The sequence below is a fragment of the Lucilia sericata genome, unplaced genomic scaffold (assembly GCF_015586225.1).
Source record: "Lucilia sericata isolate MDLA Ls3-8-SP2 unplaced genomic scaffold, ASM1558622v1 Contig000823F_arrow, whole genome shotgun sequence".
In the NCBI taxonomy this organism is placed as follows: Eukaryota; Metazoa; Arthropoda; class Insecta; order Diptera; family Calliphoridae; genus Lucilia; species Lucilia sericata.
The window spans coordinates 15,124-30,000 of NW_023994815.1; the positions used below are offsets into that span (position 1 = coordinate 15,124).

General features: G+C 29.6%; 2 protein-coding genes across 2 annotated transcripts in view; both read right to left on the minus strand.

Annotated features, from left to right (window-relative positions):
- Positions 1-702: 702 nt before the first annotated feature.
- LOC119608348 (serine/threonine-protein kinase S6KL) overlaps positions 703-14,877 on the minus strand; it is a 29,087-nt gene continuing 14,912 nt past the window's right edge. The window contains exons 2-8 of the mRNA XM_037962736.1: positions 13,501-13,595; positions 13,026-13,350; positions 12,834-12,957; positions 9,338-9,436; positions 9,113-9,271; positions 772-860; positions 703-711 (exon numbers count right to left, since the gene is read on the minus strand). Coding sequence (XP_037818664.1) covers positions 703-711; positions 772-860; positions 9,113-9,271; positions 9,338-9,436; positions 12,834-12,957; positions 13,026-13,350; positions 13,501-13,595 — 900 coding nt within the window. The remainder of the gene's footprint in view (positions 712-771; positions 861-9,112; positions 9,272-9,337; positions 9,437-12,833; positions 12,958-13,025; positions 13,351-13,500; positions 13,596-14,877) is intronic.
- Positions 7,504-9,114, minus strand: LOC119608339 (autophagy-related protein 101). The gene has a single exon (XM_037962717.1). The coding sequence runs from the start codon at positions 8,928-8,930 to the stop codon at positions 8,274-8,276; it is 657 nt and encodes a 218-aa protein (XP_037818645.1). The 5' UTR covers positions 8,931-9,114; the 3' UTR covers positions 7,504-8,273.

The following is a 14,877-nucleotide window of genomic DNA, read 5'->3' on the forward strand; positions in this document are numbered from 1 at the left end:
TTGCCTAGATAATTGTCAACTTTTTTTATAAGAAATTTCTCAGATTTTTCGCAACTTTTTCTATATAAATTTGAGAAAGTTTTCATATAGAAAATTACTTCGATTCTGGGGAACTTTTTTTTATAGAATATTGTTCAGATTGTTGGAAACTTTTTCTATAGAAAATTATTAAGATTATGGGCTACTTTTTCTATAAAAAATTTCTTAGATTATAGACAAATTTTTGAATTCAAAATTGCTCATTTGAAGCAATTTTCTGTAGAAACTTGATCAGAATATGAGCAACATTTTATATAGAAAATTGCTTTTTCTATTGAAAATTGCTCGGATTGTGGGCAACTTTTTCTTTAGAAAATTGCTTACATTATAGGGAACTTTTTCTATTGGAAATTGCTCAAATTGTGTGCTACTTAATATAACTTCACATAACTTTTTCTTTAAAAAATTTTTAGACAGTGTTGCCTGCTTTATCTATAGAAAAATGTTATGATTGTGGGCAACAAGCAGCAACAACTCTATTTATCTTAAACTTTCTGCAAAAAAAAAAAAACTTACGGACCCCTTTTTTATATAAATTTGATCAGAATAAGATCAACTTTTTGAAATCTACTCAACTTTATTTTCAACAACAAGAGTCCGATTTAAATGAAATTTCATCGATTTGGCTGAAACATAACTTGTTCTAAACAAATCTTATCTTAGCTAAGGGACCTATAGTATAGACCCAGTTTTAAGAATTAAATTTTTAAAATGAAATAAACTTCAACTTACCCTTTCAACAAACATTTGACAAACAATTATACCTAAAGACCACCAATCGACAGCATGAGTATATGGTTCGCCGCGCAAAATTTCGGGAGCTGAAAAATAAAATCAAAATAAAAAGCATTTACTTACCCGTTTAAAATAAAAACAAAATAAAAAATTAAAAACATAAATCTAAATAAATAAACTACTACGAAATAAAACACAATTTCTAGATTTTCTTTTGCATATAAGTTTTGATTTCATATTATTTTTTTTTCAAAATTGTTTTCAATTTTCTTTTTGTTGTTGTTTGGTTTTAATCTTTTCATTCTTACAATTTTAAATTTACACAAACATTTATAATTAATAATTATAATAATAATATTTACACAGCTTGTTAAATGTTAATTTGTTAATATTTAATTCATTTATTCATAATTAGAATATTTACTTAAAATTAACTACTACTAGAAAAAAATGGGTTGAGTGTTAATAAAAGTTATTGGTTAAAGGTTAATTTAATAATTATTTATTTATAAATAACAAATATTTGTTTTTTTTATCATTTAATTTGATTTTGTTTTTTTTTTTATACTTTAACTAAATTTATACTTATTTTAAAATGTTTAAGCAAATCACATGGAAAATTATTTATAATTATTTTATAATTTGTTTATATTTAAGGTTTTAAAACTAATAAAATATACAGTGGCGGCCATGAGGTTAGCACATTTGGTATCTGTTAAATATAAAATCAAATATTTCCTATAGTTCTTAACTTTTTTAACAAATTCTTTTTTATGCGTAACACATGTCCTTCGAGGATCACGACACATTACATTTTGTTCCACTACTTTGTTGCATATAGATTTTTTTCTTTCCAAAGTACATCTACCCCCAAAAAAATCTGGACATAAGTTTAGCACAAAATAAAAAAAATCATTAAAAAATTAAAAATAAAGCAAAGAAACCGGATAAATTTATGTAATTTCACTTAAAATTTTATATTTTGTAGAATAGTTGCACATTTTGATAATATAATTTCTTCTCCTGGACATAATCTTCATCAGAACCCATTAGAAATTTCATGACATAAATTTTAACTTTCAGCCCATAATTAGGCAAAATTCTTAGGAATTTGTGTTTTATTTGTTGCACCATTTCGTTTAATATGTTCCTTATTGGATTGGGATCTAGAAATTATTCTGGGCGCTGCAAACATATCAATCTCGCTCGCTTCCAAGAAGCTCCTCTCTATACTTTTAACATATTTTGGGTCATTGTCGACCAAAAAACGCCATTTAACTGAACTTTTGTCCACTAATTTTTTTACTAAAATATTTAAGAGTCTATTTTGATAGTCATACTGATCCATTTGTGCATCCACCTTGCGTATAGAACCTCCACTACGCCCGGAAAACGCCTCCGAATTCGTCATATTTCACCCATTGTGTTTTATGGTTTTAAATGTACACTTTGGTTGTTGCTGCATGTTTGGAGTACAGCATAATTACATTTTTCCATCAAATTTGATCCTATTAATCTTCAACTAGTATCCTCCAATCATGCAGATAAAGCTAAAGTGTTCCAGAGAAATCATATATCACAATGGGGGGAAATTTCATGGTATTCATTGCATTTTCTTGGCGTGCTGTTGGTCCTATATTGATGTTGTATGCAGAAATGGATCCGTATGACTATCAAAATAGGATTTTAATTACTTTATTAAAAATATCGGAGGACAAAGATGGCGTTTTTTGGTCGACATCGACCGTAAATATGCTAAAAGTGCTGATATGAGCTGCTTGGAAGCGAGCGGGATTGTCATGTTTGCAGTGCCCAGTAAATTTTCTCGATTCCAATTCAATAGAGAATATATGACATGATATGGACCAACAACTAAAAGCAGAAATCACCAAGAATTTTTCCAATTTATGGGCTGAAAGTTAATATTTATGTCATGAAATTTCTAGAGGGTTCTGGTGAAGATTATGTCCAGGAGGAAGAATGATATTATCAAAATCTGCAACTATTCCACAAAATATAAAATTTTAAATGCAATAAGATAAATATAGCCGGTTGTTTTGTTTTATTTTTAATTTTTTAATGATTTTTTAATTTTGTGCTAAACTTATGTCCAGATTTTTTTGGGGGTAGATGTACTTTGGAAAGAAAAAAATCTATATGCAACAAAGTAGTGGAACAAAATGTAATGTGTCGTGATCCTCGAAGGACATGTGTTACGCATAAAAAAGAATTTGTTAAAAAAGTTAAGAACTATAGGAAATATTTCATGTTATAGGCAACATATACCAAGTGTGCTAAAATCGTAGCCACCACTGTATATGTGGTTCTATAGCATTATTAAATTAATTTGGGTTTTCATTTTTTTGTATTTAAGCATAAAATTATTAATGTTAAGTGTTTAATTAAATTTGTTATTTGTAATTTTTAACTATTGTGTTATTAAAGGTTTAAAATTTTAATCACTTTTATTTTATTTTTAATTACTAGTTATTTTATTATAAACTTTATTACAAAGTAAACAAATGTGTGTTTTTTAAACTAATTTACAAAAAAATATACTAATTTTATTTTTTATTTCTATTATTATTAGTTTTTATTGAAATAGTTTTATTTTTCTGTTTTGGACTTATAGTTAAACATTTGAAATATGAATCACAATTATTGTTTTTTTATACGTTTTTATATTTTATATTTTTTTTTTATGTTAAAAGGCTTGTTTTAATTTAAACACCATATTTTTGTAATCTTTTTCAATTTATTTAAATTATAAAAATATTGTGTTTAAATTTATTATTAACCTTTATTTTTATATCTTTTTTTTTAAGTTTCTGTTATAATTTTAGCAAAAAATTTGAAAATAGTTTTCCTACTTATGTTCTACATAGGTAAGATTTATTTATTTGTTTATTTATTTATATATTTATAGATTTTATAATAAAAATTATTACTTTTTTAAGGTTAGTTTTAAGTATTTGTTATTTTGTAATGTTTTTGAAATTTAATTTTGTTGTCTGTTTAAAACTTTTTCTATAGAAATTTTTTTTCAATCTGGGCAACTTTTCTATAGAAAATTGCTGGGAATTTTGGCAACTTTTTGTGCAGAAAATTGCTTAGAATCTGTGAAACTTTTTCTAAAGAAAATTGCTTAGAATCTGGGCAACTTTTTCTACAGAAAATTGCTTAGAATCTGCGAAACTGTTTCTATAGAAAATTCCTTAGAATCTGATCAACTTTCTTTTCCTATAGAATATTGTGTAGAATCTGAGCAGCTTTTTCCATAGAAAATTGCTTAGAATCTGAGCAACTTTTGCTATATAAAATGATTAGAAACTGTGCAACTATTTCTATAGACAATTGCTTAGAATCTGGCAACTTTGTCTATAGAAAATTGTCTGAGCAACTTTTTCTTAGAAAATTGCTTAGAATCTGAGAAATTTTTGCTATAAAAAAAATGATTAGAAACTGGGCAACCTTTTCTAAAGAAAATTGTCTAAAATCTGGGAAAGATTTTCTGCGCATAATTGTTAAGAATCTGGGCAACTTTTTCTATAGAAAATTGTTCAGAGTCTGGGTTACTTTGTCTATAGAATATTACTTAGAATCTGGGCAACTTTTTCTATAGCATATTGCTTAGAATCTGAGCAACTTTTACTTTTGAAAATTGCTCGGAATTTGGAAAACTTTTTCTATAGAAAATTGCACAAAACCCTAGCAACTTTTTCTATAGAAAGTTGTCTTAAATCTAAGCAACTTTTTCCATAGAAAATATATTAGAATCTGAGCAACTTTTGCTGTAGAAAATTATTAGAAACTGGGCAACTTTTTCTATAGAATCTGAGAAACTTTATCTATAGAAAATATCTAGAATCTAGGAAACTTTTTCTATAGATAATTGCTTAGAAACAGGGCAACTTTTTCTATAGATAATTGCTTAGCAACTTGACAACTTTTTCTATAAAAAAAGTTTCCAAATCTAGGCAAATTTTTCTATTGAAAATTTCTTAGAAACTGGGCAACTTTTTCCATTATAAAATTCTCTAGAATCTGGGAAGCTTTTTCTATAAAAAAATTTTGTTTAAAATTTCTCAGAATCTGCGGCCTTTTTCTATACGAAATTTCTTAGAATCTGAGCAAGTTTTTCGATAGAAAATTTCTCAGAAACCGGGCTGAAAAATTTAACAGAATTCAAGCAATTTTTTCTATAGAATATTGTCTAGAATCTGAGCAACTTTTTTCATAGAAAATTGCTTAGAATCTGAGCAACTTTTCCCATAGAAAATTGCTTAGAAACTGAGCAACTTTATCTATAGAAAATTGTCTTAATCACAGCAGCTTTTCCATATAAAATTGCTTAGAATCCGAGCAACTTTTTCTATAGAAAATTGGGAAACTGCTTGTTTGTTTTATTTAACAACAAAACATGCTTTCTATTAAGATTAGTTGAGAAATCTCGTAATAACTATTAATAAACAAATTCTAGAGATCTTGGTTTTAATATCTCATTCTTCAGCTCTAAATCACATCTTTATCGTTTTTTAGTTTTGAAAATACTTAACAATCAGGAAAAATTTTAAAATTCAGATTTATCAATTGCAAGTGAAAACATTTTAATTAAAAAACTCTTTCTTTTGAAAGCAGAATATTAAAAAACACATATCCTTGCTTATACTTTAAGTTTTTTGTATAGAAAATTGCTCAGAATCATGAGCAAATGATCACAAATTAAACAGAATCTCGGCAAATGTTCCGTAAAAATGTGTGGAACTTGGACAACTTTTATAGAATTTTTTTTGGAATATGTTTTTATAGTAAATGAGTCAAAGCCTAGGGGGTTATTCGTTATCGTAAAGCATACAATTTTGAATAAATTTGTTTTCCTTTTTCATTCGATAACGATCGAGAAAACGTCATTTTCGCTACAGACATTTGTTCTTCTTGCAATCGATTTAAAAAAGTTTGTATTTACTTCATATCATTAATAAAATCTTTTTTGTTTTATATCGATTTTATTGTAGGGTCAAGTAATTTAACAGAAAAAAATGAAAAACTGGTTTTAAAAGGCGGTGATAAAAAGGAAGGCAAACTATAGCTAGATATTAAATTGTATATAGCAACCTTCCCAAGACATTCCCATGACAATTGGATCATCACTCAGAACGGCCTGGTCAAATAATAACAACACCATTATACCTAATCGCAATAAGGGTGAAGTAGAGAGAGTGGTACAGCAGGTGGACGATTATATAGTCAAACAATCGTTCACCAAAAATCGGCTATCTGGATCACAGAGTATAAAGATGAAGAAGATACTCCAGAATATCATACCAGTGAAACTCAGAAAGTCAGTGTTTTTTGCTTAAACCCAACTAGTTATCGTACCAGTTCTGTAATAAAAGTTTAAATTGAAAATGTGGTTTAAGGAAGCCCTTGGAATTATAGTTTAGAATTACGACTCTAAACTTCGAGGAAACACCTCTAACAAAAAGTTCAACCGGCACGGGTGCCGGTATATAAAGGTTGTTCACATTCCCTAAAATGCTCTTAGGGTACTTATGATCGATCCTGTTTACTATTAGTTTGTGTTTAGGTTGTGGACAAACTAGCTAGATTAGGTTCGAATCGTGATATAAATGACAGGGAAAGTATGATAAATCACCCAATTATCAAAATTATTGGTGGACATTGCAAAATATCAAAGGCCTTATGGCCATCAGTTCATGTTTGGGCCATGATACTTATAGGACTAAGCGCAGTCTAAGTATTCTGATAGGGATGCTAACAGGGCATTGCTCAATTAGAACCTTTGCCAGTAAGTGGGACAGTAATATTAAGTAATAATTAAGTAATACTAGACTATTGCAGATTATGCGAGGATGCAGAAACTGAAATAGGTTCCATAAATGACTGGAGGAAATTGCGGTTTTACTAGATTAGTCATTTCTTCGACTGGAAAACTTAGTTTCTCTTATATTTCTTTCTTAAGCCAATCGATTTGGTAAATCTTGTGGTAATCAACCTGTTTCCAGTCATCTCTTGCCTTTACTTATGTTCTTTTTTTGTTTTTAGAGTAATTGGCTTCTATATCCTTGGATCTCACAATGAACTTTATGACCTAACCTAAACGCTAGAGAGCATATAAACCTTCTTTGGAACTGTTCTTCTTCTTTTTCAGTTATTTTGGCTTGATTACTATAATTTTTAAAGAATTTTCTAATAAAAATAAACCCAGTTTTGCAAAGAAACGGAAAATTATGTTTATAACAAAAAAAAACTAATTAAATGGCAGAAATTATTAGAAAACTACACAACAAAAAAATAAAAGAAAATTAACGAAAAGAAAGCAATGTGTAGTAAAAAGAAATCTATTATAAAAAGCTATATATTACATAAATATTTTGTTTTAAAAATGTGGCAGTTTATACTTCTAATTTATATATGTATGTATGTAAGTATAATTAAAAATTTAAAATAAAAAAGATACCAAAAAGAAATTTAATAAGATCTACACTACAATGGTCCATTTTAAAAATTGGTGTTTTGATTTTGTTTTGTTTTCATTAATTGGGAGAAGTGAAAAAAACAAGCATTTTAGCAAATTTAATTTACTTTAAACAATACACAAGTAAGTTTTGCTTAAAGTTGCTTAAATAACTAAACGATGGGTTTTATTGTTTTGTTTTTTTTGTTATTTAATTTAATTTGTTAAATTAGATTTAGCTTAAATATCTAACAAATGAGATACTCTAATGAAATTTCTGGTTTTTGCCATATAAAAAAAAATAAGAAATTATTAATTTTTTAATATTCATTATCACGTTTTGAATAGGTTTTCTTTTCTTGCATAATAGTTACAAAAATTAGTTAAAAACTAAATTTTATTAAAAATTCAACTTAAAAGAACTTAAAGGCAAAAAAAAAATAAATACATTTACGATTAAAAAGAAACAGTTCTAAACCCCTTAAAAAAGGTTTTATATTGCTTACAAAAACAACTGAACTGTTGCTAACTAATTCCACTGAATTGGAGTAAAAAGTAAAACAATAACTTAAAACGTACCCAAACGTCTGGGAGGATAATGATAATTATGATGATAAGAACGACAAAAACAAAGAAACATAAAATTATGAGCCAGATTTTGTAAGAAATAACTACGGCCACGCTGTTGATATGCAGCAGTAGTTGCACTCCTGGCCGGATTGAAATAAACAATCATGTGTTTTTTATTCTTATCCGCACAGGACATCAACAAGCCAACTTGCTCTTCTTCCGCCATATCATTTCCACCATCACTATTATCATCATCAATATCACTTTGAACGTTTGCATAGAGCTTATAATAAACTTGAGACTTCATATTATAACTCAGATTAATACACTTTTGTTTATCACTTAGTAGACACAATGACGTTTCTATGCCTGTTTCATTATTATCATCATCAGGATTTCGTCTTCTGCTTATTTGAGGAGTTTTCGTTAAAATTAACGGTTTGAGAACGCGTCACAATGCGAGCGTCTCTTTAATGATTTTCTTTACGGCATTGCCCATGGAGGGTGCCGCCGTATCGGATGTGGAGTAGACAAATTTAAATAAATATGGCTGTACATCCGGATAAGTGGTGTCGAATATTAAATCCAATTCACTTTGACTCGGTGTCTTAGGTACGTAATCATGTCTATTCATTATTTCCGTGATATAAATGACTTTCTCCGTCAACAGATCGGCCACATTTTCACGGCACATCTGACGTTCGTCTTCGTTTTCATGCTTTATCAAATCCAAATGTATCGTCCACACTTCCCACGGTATACATTCGGCCGTGAAGGGCCATCGGGATTTTTTCTTTTGGAAAAATTCCAGACTTATTTGACCCGAACCACAACTTTCGTTCGAGCGTAATTTCTCACTGAATACATTGATGGCCCGATTAACGGTACGCTGTAGACTGTCGGAAGTACAGCAGACATAGGTAAAGTCAATGAAATCACAATCGACATCGGTATAGCCCACTGTGCCAATAGAATATTGAGCATCACCGGTATACATATATTTACCAAGGCAGCGATGGAATAGCACCGTATGAAAAATACTAGCAACAGCTTCATCAACCTGACGACCTTCCATGGTCAAATCGAATACTTGCGAGCGGGCATTCATTTTTTTTTTTAAATATTTATTTTGTAATTTACTAATTTCTGTTTGTAATTTGTTTTGTTTTTTTGTTATTTAATAACTAACTAATCACTGTAGGTTTCTTAGTTCTATTGTTTTGTTTGTTTTTCTAATATTAATTTTTCTTTAAATAAGTAGAGTAGAAATGTATTTATTTTAAATCGTACCCATATATTGAAATGTTCCACACATAGTTTTAGTTGTTAAACCCAATTTCAACCACTTGCTGAGACCAAAATCAGTTAATTTTATATGATAATCTTGGGTTAATAGTATGTTTTCTGGTTTAGCATCACGATAAATAATGCCAGCGTTATGTAGGAAATCTATGTAATTAAAGATAATTTTAATTAATTACTAATAAATATTGTTAAATATTTTGTTTCACTTACCCAAAGCCAAAGCAATTTCTGCCAAATACAAACGTATTAAGTTTAAAGAGAATGTACGTATTGTTGAGAATAGTTCACCGTTTGGTATATATTCCGAAACTGTAAATATTAAAAGAAAATTTTTGTAAAATTTATATTTTTTAATGAAAAATGAAGAAAATAACAGAATTCATAACATAAACCAGAAATAAGAATTGAAGTTTTAATCAGTATGTATGTTTAAGTCTAAATTTGTAATTGAATAGTGTACCAGCCCAAAATTACTATTCGAAAATATTAAAGTTCGAAGTTAAAGATGGGATCTTATATCCGAAAATTTAAACTTTTTACATATTCGAAAATTTGAACTGACTACTAAAATATATTCCAAAAAAAACATATGTTGAATCCACACCGTCACTGCTACCCGTAATGACGTTTCCATCACAATTGGATCTTCGCTCCGGACCAACCCGAGTCATACTCGACCAAAGATTGTCAACCCAGCGATAGCTGTATCAACCCAAAGTTTTTCCCCAGGAAAGAACCATCGACCACAGTCAAACTGTTACAAAAACAACAATAACTGTAATGACAGTTCAGAAGCCTGTATTACCTCAAGCTTTGCCTTTGGTTTAATATCGCTACATTTGACATTTGAACTCCAAAGAGTTGTTTCCGTAATTAACAACTTTCTCGTACATAACCCAGTCTGCACCTTTAAAGGATACATCCTTCGAATTACCATCAAAGATGGCGATTACATTAATCAGTATATCTACTATTAGGTAATAAAAATTGGTAATGATCCTATTCGAATAATTCCACCACCACCCAGGCTGGTGGTTTTCTTCACCTTCTTATTGGTTGACCATTTCCACATCTGGCACTCTTAATTATGTAGTTATGAGAACACTTAGGAGCACCAGCCGGATATGGACCCGGTTTGGAAGACTGCCTGAAACTTTTCCCTTATCGACCTGTGATTCATCCCAGAACGTCACTACTGACTGGGCCGTAAATTCTTTCGAATTTAGCGACGGGAACTTTGAAGAATCTGCCTTCGCCATATTTAAAAGAAAGGCAAGAGATTTCAACGTCCCGTTCCTAGCGTTCTTCCACTTTATTCGGCAAGTATTATTAATATCTCGTGGAAGGCACTTCGCTTCTCTTTCACTGCTACTTGTGAAACGTCCTGTGGAAGGTCTTTTCTCAAATGTTTGCTTTGGATTCCCGTGGCCTGATCAGTGGGAGATCTTAACGGTCTGACAGTTAGTATGTTCATCAGACAGCAGAGATAATTTTCCCAACTTCTGTCTGACTCTGGATTCACCAAAGGGGTCACTTGACACCTCCAAAGGCCTTGAAAGTTTAAGTCGGTCAGTACCTGACTTTCATCCTCTACAATTTTCCGTTCAACGAACTGTCCATCTGAACTAGATCCTCATAGCTTCTTTATGCACTAGCTAGCAATACAGGCACTCGGAACAGCTACCACTCACCTTGACCTTAAAAGTGCTTATATTACGCTCTTACTACCGGAAAACTAAAACTAAGCTAGACATAACAATCAGCAGAATACTAAAATAAAATTTTCAAGTGGTGTTCTCAAATCAGTAAAAACTATATTATTCAACTTCTTGCAAGTGCAGACTGCTAAGTCTCAAGTTCCATACCGTCCTTCATAGACATAGTAAACTGGCAGAATGCTAGTTTTGAACAGATAAAGTACTATATCTAATAAGAGACAGAATAAGTAAGTGGAACAAAGTTACTCGTTATTTCCGATAGATTTTCAAGGATGTCAAAGAGGTTGAGAAGAGATTTATTAAAAAGAGATTATATGTCATTGTCCAAGGCTGCAGAGAGGCAATATGACTTCTAATAAAATTAAAATATTTCTTTTATGTTAGGGGAACATGGCTTTCTACGTTTCTGAGTAGACATGGAAAAGCCCTCATGTTAAAATAGTAAACGAAAGTTTATCATTAGGACCTTATATTTCCCTTTATAGATATCCCTGTGAATGTCTGAGGTGTTCTATAGTTTCTGTTCTTATAAACTTTTAAAATGTTTAAATGAATATGATAGAAGAAATGGTACAAGTCTTTGTTTTCATTTGAAATATGAGGAATAAAGGCGCATAGATTATAATTGTAATTGGCATTTCCCCATAATCCATGTGTTGTTATCGTTCTTCGTTAAAATAAGAGGATATCATATTCATATCGATCTAGGCAAATTATTTAGTAGACGGAGTAGGGTAGAAGGGGGATCATTCGCCATAGGGGCACATCTGCCAAAGCGATTAACTTGAAAACCGAGTAATCGATTTTATCGCATTATCAAATTTTATTTTCGTTTATCGATTATCTATCATCCCTGAAAGTTTGAAAGATTAACTTTACATATGATGGGAGGCAGACGTGATTAATTGTTTTTCAAAGGGCTGTGAAAATATTTCACTGTGTGAATTTTTTGTGCTAACTTTTTTAGTTTTTGTGATAGAAAAAATATATTGGTCAGTGATAGAACGTCAATAATAGTGAATAAGACATAATAATATTTTCGGTAATATAATTTGAAACCCGAAAAAAATTTAAACTAAACCCCAGAACTGTCCGTGGGGCACATTCGCCAAATATATGTAATGCTTGTGATGTAGAACAAAATTTTGTTAAAATATAGAAAAAATCATTAATAATTTGTTTTAATTTTTTTTGTTTAGTTATGTGAAATAAACAATAAATATCTAGTTTATTATACTTTGTTTAATGAATTAAAATATAAAACAGCGAAATAAGTTTTTACTTTTTAATTTTTTTGGCTTATTTTACTAATGACAAATCTGCCCCATCCCCTTGGCGTATTTACCCTATGGATGGGGCGGTATCGCCGTTTTTGGTCAGTGCGGAAAAGTTAAAAAAATATGTGTATGAGGATGACTTAGGAAAGATTGAAAGGGATAAAACTAAAGCCAACATATCTAAGTATCCGAACCAAGAAAAAAATTAAGAATATGTATTGTGGTTTTAATTTGAGGCCGCCTCAAAAAAAAGTGGCGTATGGTCCCCTTTCTACCCTACTTGTTGAAATCCGAATTCACTATTATAATGTCTGATAGGAATATGAACCTTGTTTGATGTCAACAGTTCTTGTGGCTTCGGTAGGTTAGTGATTAGTGTTTTTTCTGGTAAACCGGAGGTGATGGGTTCGAATCCCACCTGAGGCTCTGTTGAAGGAGCTCAAAACAGACATAGGTGTATTTCTTCGGATTTCACGTACATACATGCTCCTTTCAAACTAACTAATTAACAAACACTTCTTTAGAAAAGGAGGAAATCATAGTATCAATCCAAGAAAATGATAGAGGAAAGTAAACCCCTAAAAAAACTATTGTTCAATAGGCTAATTAGTAGTTGATGAGATCTACTAAATGCGCTATTATAATGTCTCATCATTCAGATTCTTGAAATTATCAAAAACATTTTAATAAAATTCTCTTAATCATACTTACGTATATGTAAATTATAACGATTTTGCCATAAATCAAATTGTTTAACAATAAATGGATGATGGCCACAAAGTTTTTGTATATCAACTTCGTCTTTAATTTGTTGCAAGCTATTCTCCGAAATAATCTATAAAATAAAATAAAGCATTAATAACAAAAAAAACATTTCTTTTATAAAAAAAAAATTATATATACTTTTGATTTCTTTAAAACTTTTAAAGCATAAACGGGGGCAGAAGGTGAAACAGCAGTAAATGCTGCAAAATTATTTTTATTTATATGTTCCGCTTGATGCTGCTGTTGCTGTTGTTGTTGATCTGCTTCTTCTTGTTTTAAAGATTTCTTATCAATTACTTTGAAAACAACACCAAATGCACCCTTAGCTACCAATTGATCAATATGAAATTCTTCGTTACGACTCGACTCTTTAAAGTGTGAACTGAAAATGGCATTTGTTAATGGTTTATGCCATTGAGTTTTAGAACGTTTGCGTTGTTGATATTGTTGTAAAGTACTAAAACTATAATATTGAGTAAATAAGAAAACAAAAATATTATTGTTATTGCAAATTACAAAAGAGTAAAAACAAAAACAACTAGGAAATGTTTAAGCTTGAAAATTATAGAAACAAACAATTAAGTTTATATGTAAAAATAACTGAAAGTTTTACCTTTTTCTAGAAGATTTTTGACGTTGCTTAAAAGAATTGCGAACCGAATAGGATAGATTCCAATTGAGACTACCCAAACTCCACAGAGAAGAGGCCTAGAAATAAAATTAATTAGAATTAAAGTTAAAATAAAATCTTTGTTTTAAAAATACTATAACAGTCATGGTTAGTTAGTATTTTTGTAAATATGGTTTTCACATAATTTTTAATAAAAATTCTTAGAAAGCTTATGATTCTTACTTTCTTTCTTATTTGATTAAAATGTTTCAATATTAAGGGAATTAATGTTTCTAAAATCATTACCTCTTTAAGCTTTTCATCACATATTTAAATACAATTACTTTACAATTCATTTACTTCTTTTCTCCCCCTGCTTTTGTTTATATTTTATTACAAATTACAGTTTTGTTGTTTTTTTTTTTTTCATTGGCTGCTTTTAATAATATTATTTATTTGCTAATAATAAAGATTACGTGCATTTAGTCAGTGACTCAACAATTCTTTAACCTTTAGAGTTGAATGGTTCTTTTTTTTTAATTGCCCTATAGCCAGTGGCATTGCATTAAGGGAAAAATATTAGTTTAACGTTTTGTTGGTGACATTTTTAAATATTGAATATAAACAATTTAGTTTCTTATTTATTAATAACTTTCAATTTATTTCAAATTCGAGAATATTCCAGGAATTATTTTTGTTTATTTTAAAAACTTGTAATGCATACTTTTGGGGATTTAAAAAAACAATCTTTGGAAAATAAGGTATCAGTGGAATCTGAACATAAGTAGCTCGAATTTAGTAGGAGGATTAATCCTCTATACTTATGGCAGAAGATTTGCAAGAATATTAAAGAGTTTGAGAAGAGATTATTTGTTTATCTATCATTGTGCACTGCTATAGTGAGGTACCTGTTATAATGGAATAACTATTTTAACAAAATATAAACCCAGTGATTTCTTTCAATTACTTTAGAACCGAAATGACTATATTTTCCTTCACGAATCAGGTAAACAATTGTGAAAAAGAAATCTAAAACCGATATAAACTATTGGTCAGTAGACGGTGTAATTTATGAGATCCGAATTCTCTATTATAATGTCTGAACCTTGATTGATATAAACATTTCTTTAAAAAATGAGGAACTCATGGTATCTATGCAAGAAAACGATTGAGAAAAGTGGTTTGATCATAAAGAAACTATTACTTAATAGGCTGAGTAGTTAATCAGATCTAGATTAAGATCTAGATTAATGTCTGATGAGCTCGAGCAGTTATTTTTTTGCGAAATTGATTAATTTATCTTTAAAATAACGATAAAGTCTATCCTAACTAACGATTGTGATACTGAGGTTTGACTCTAAAACATTGATAAAATCATTA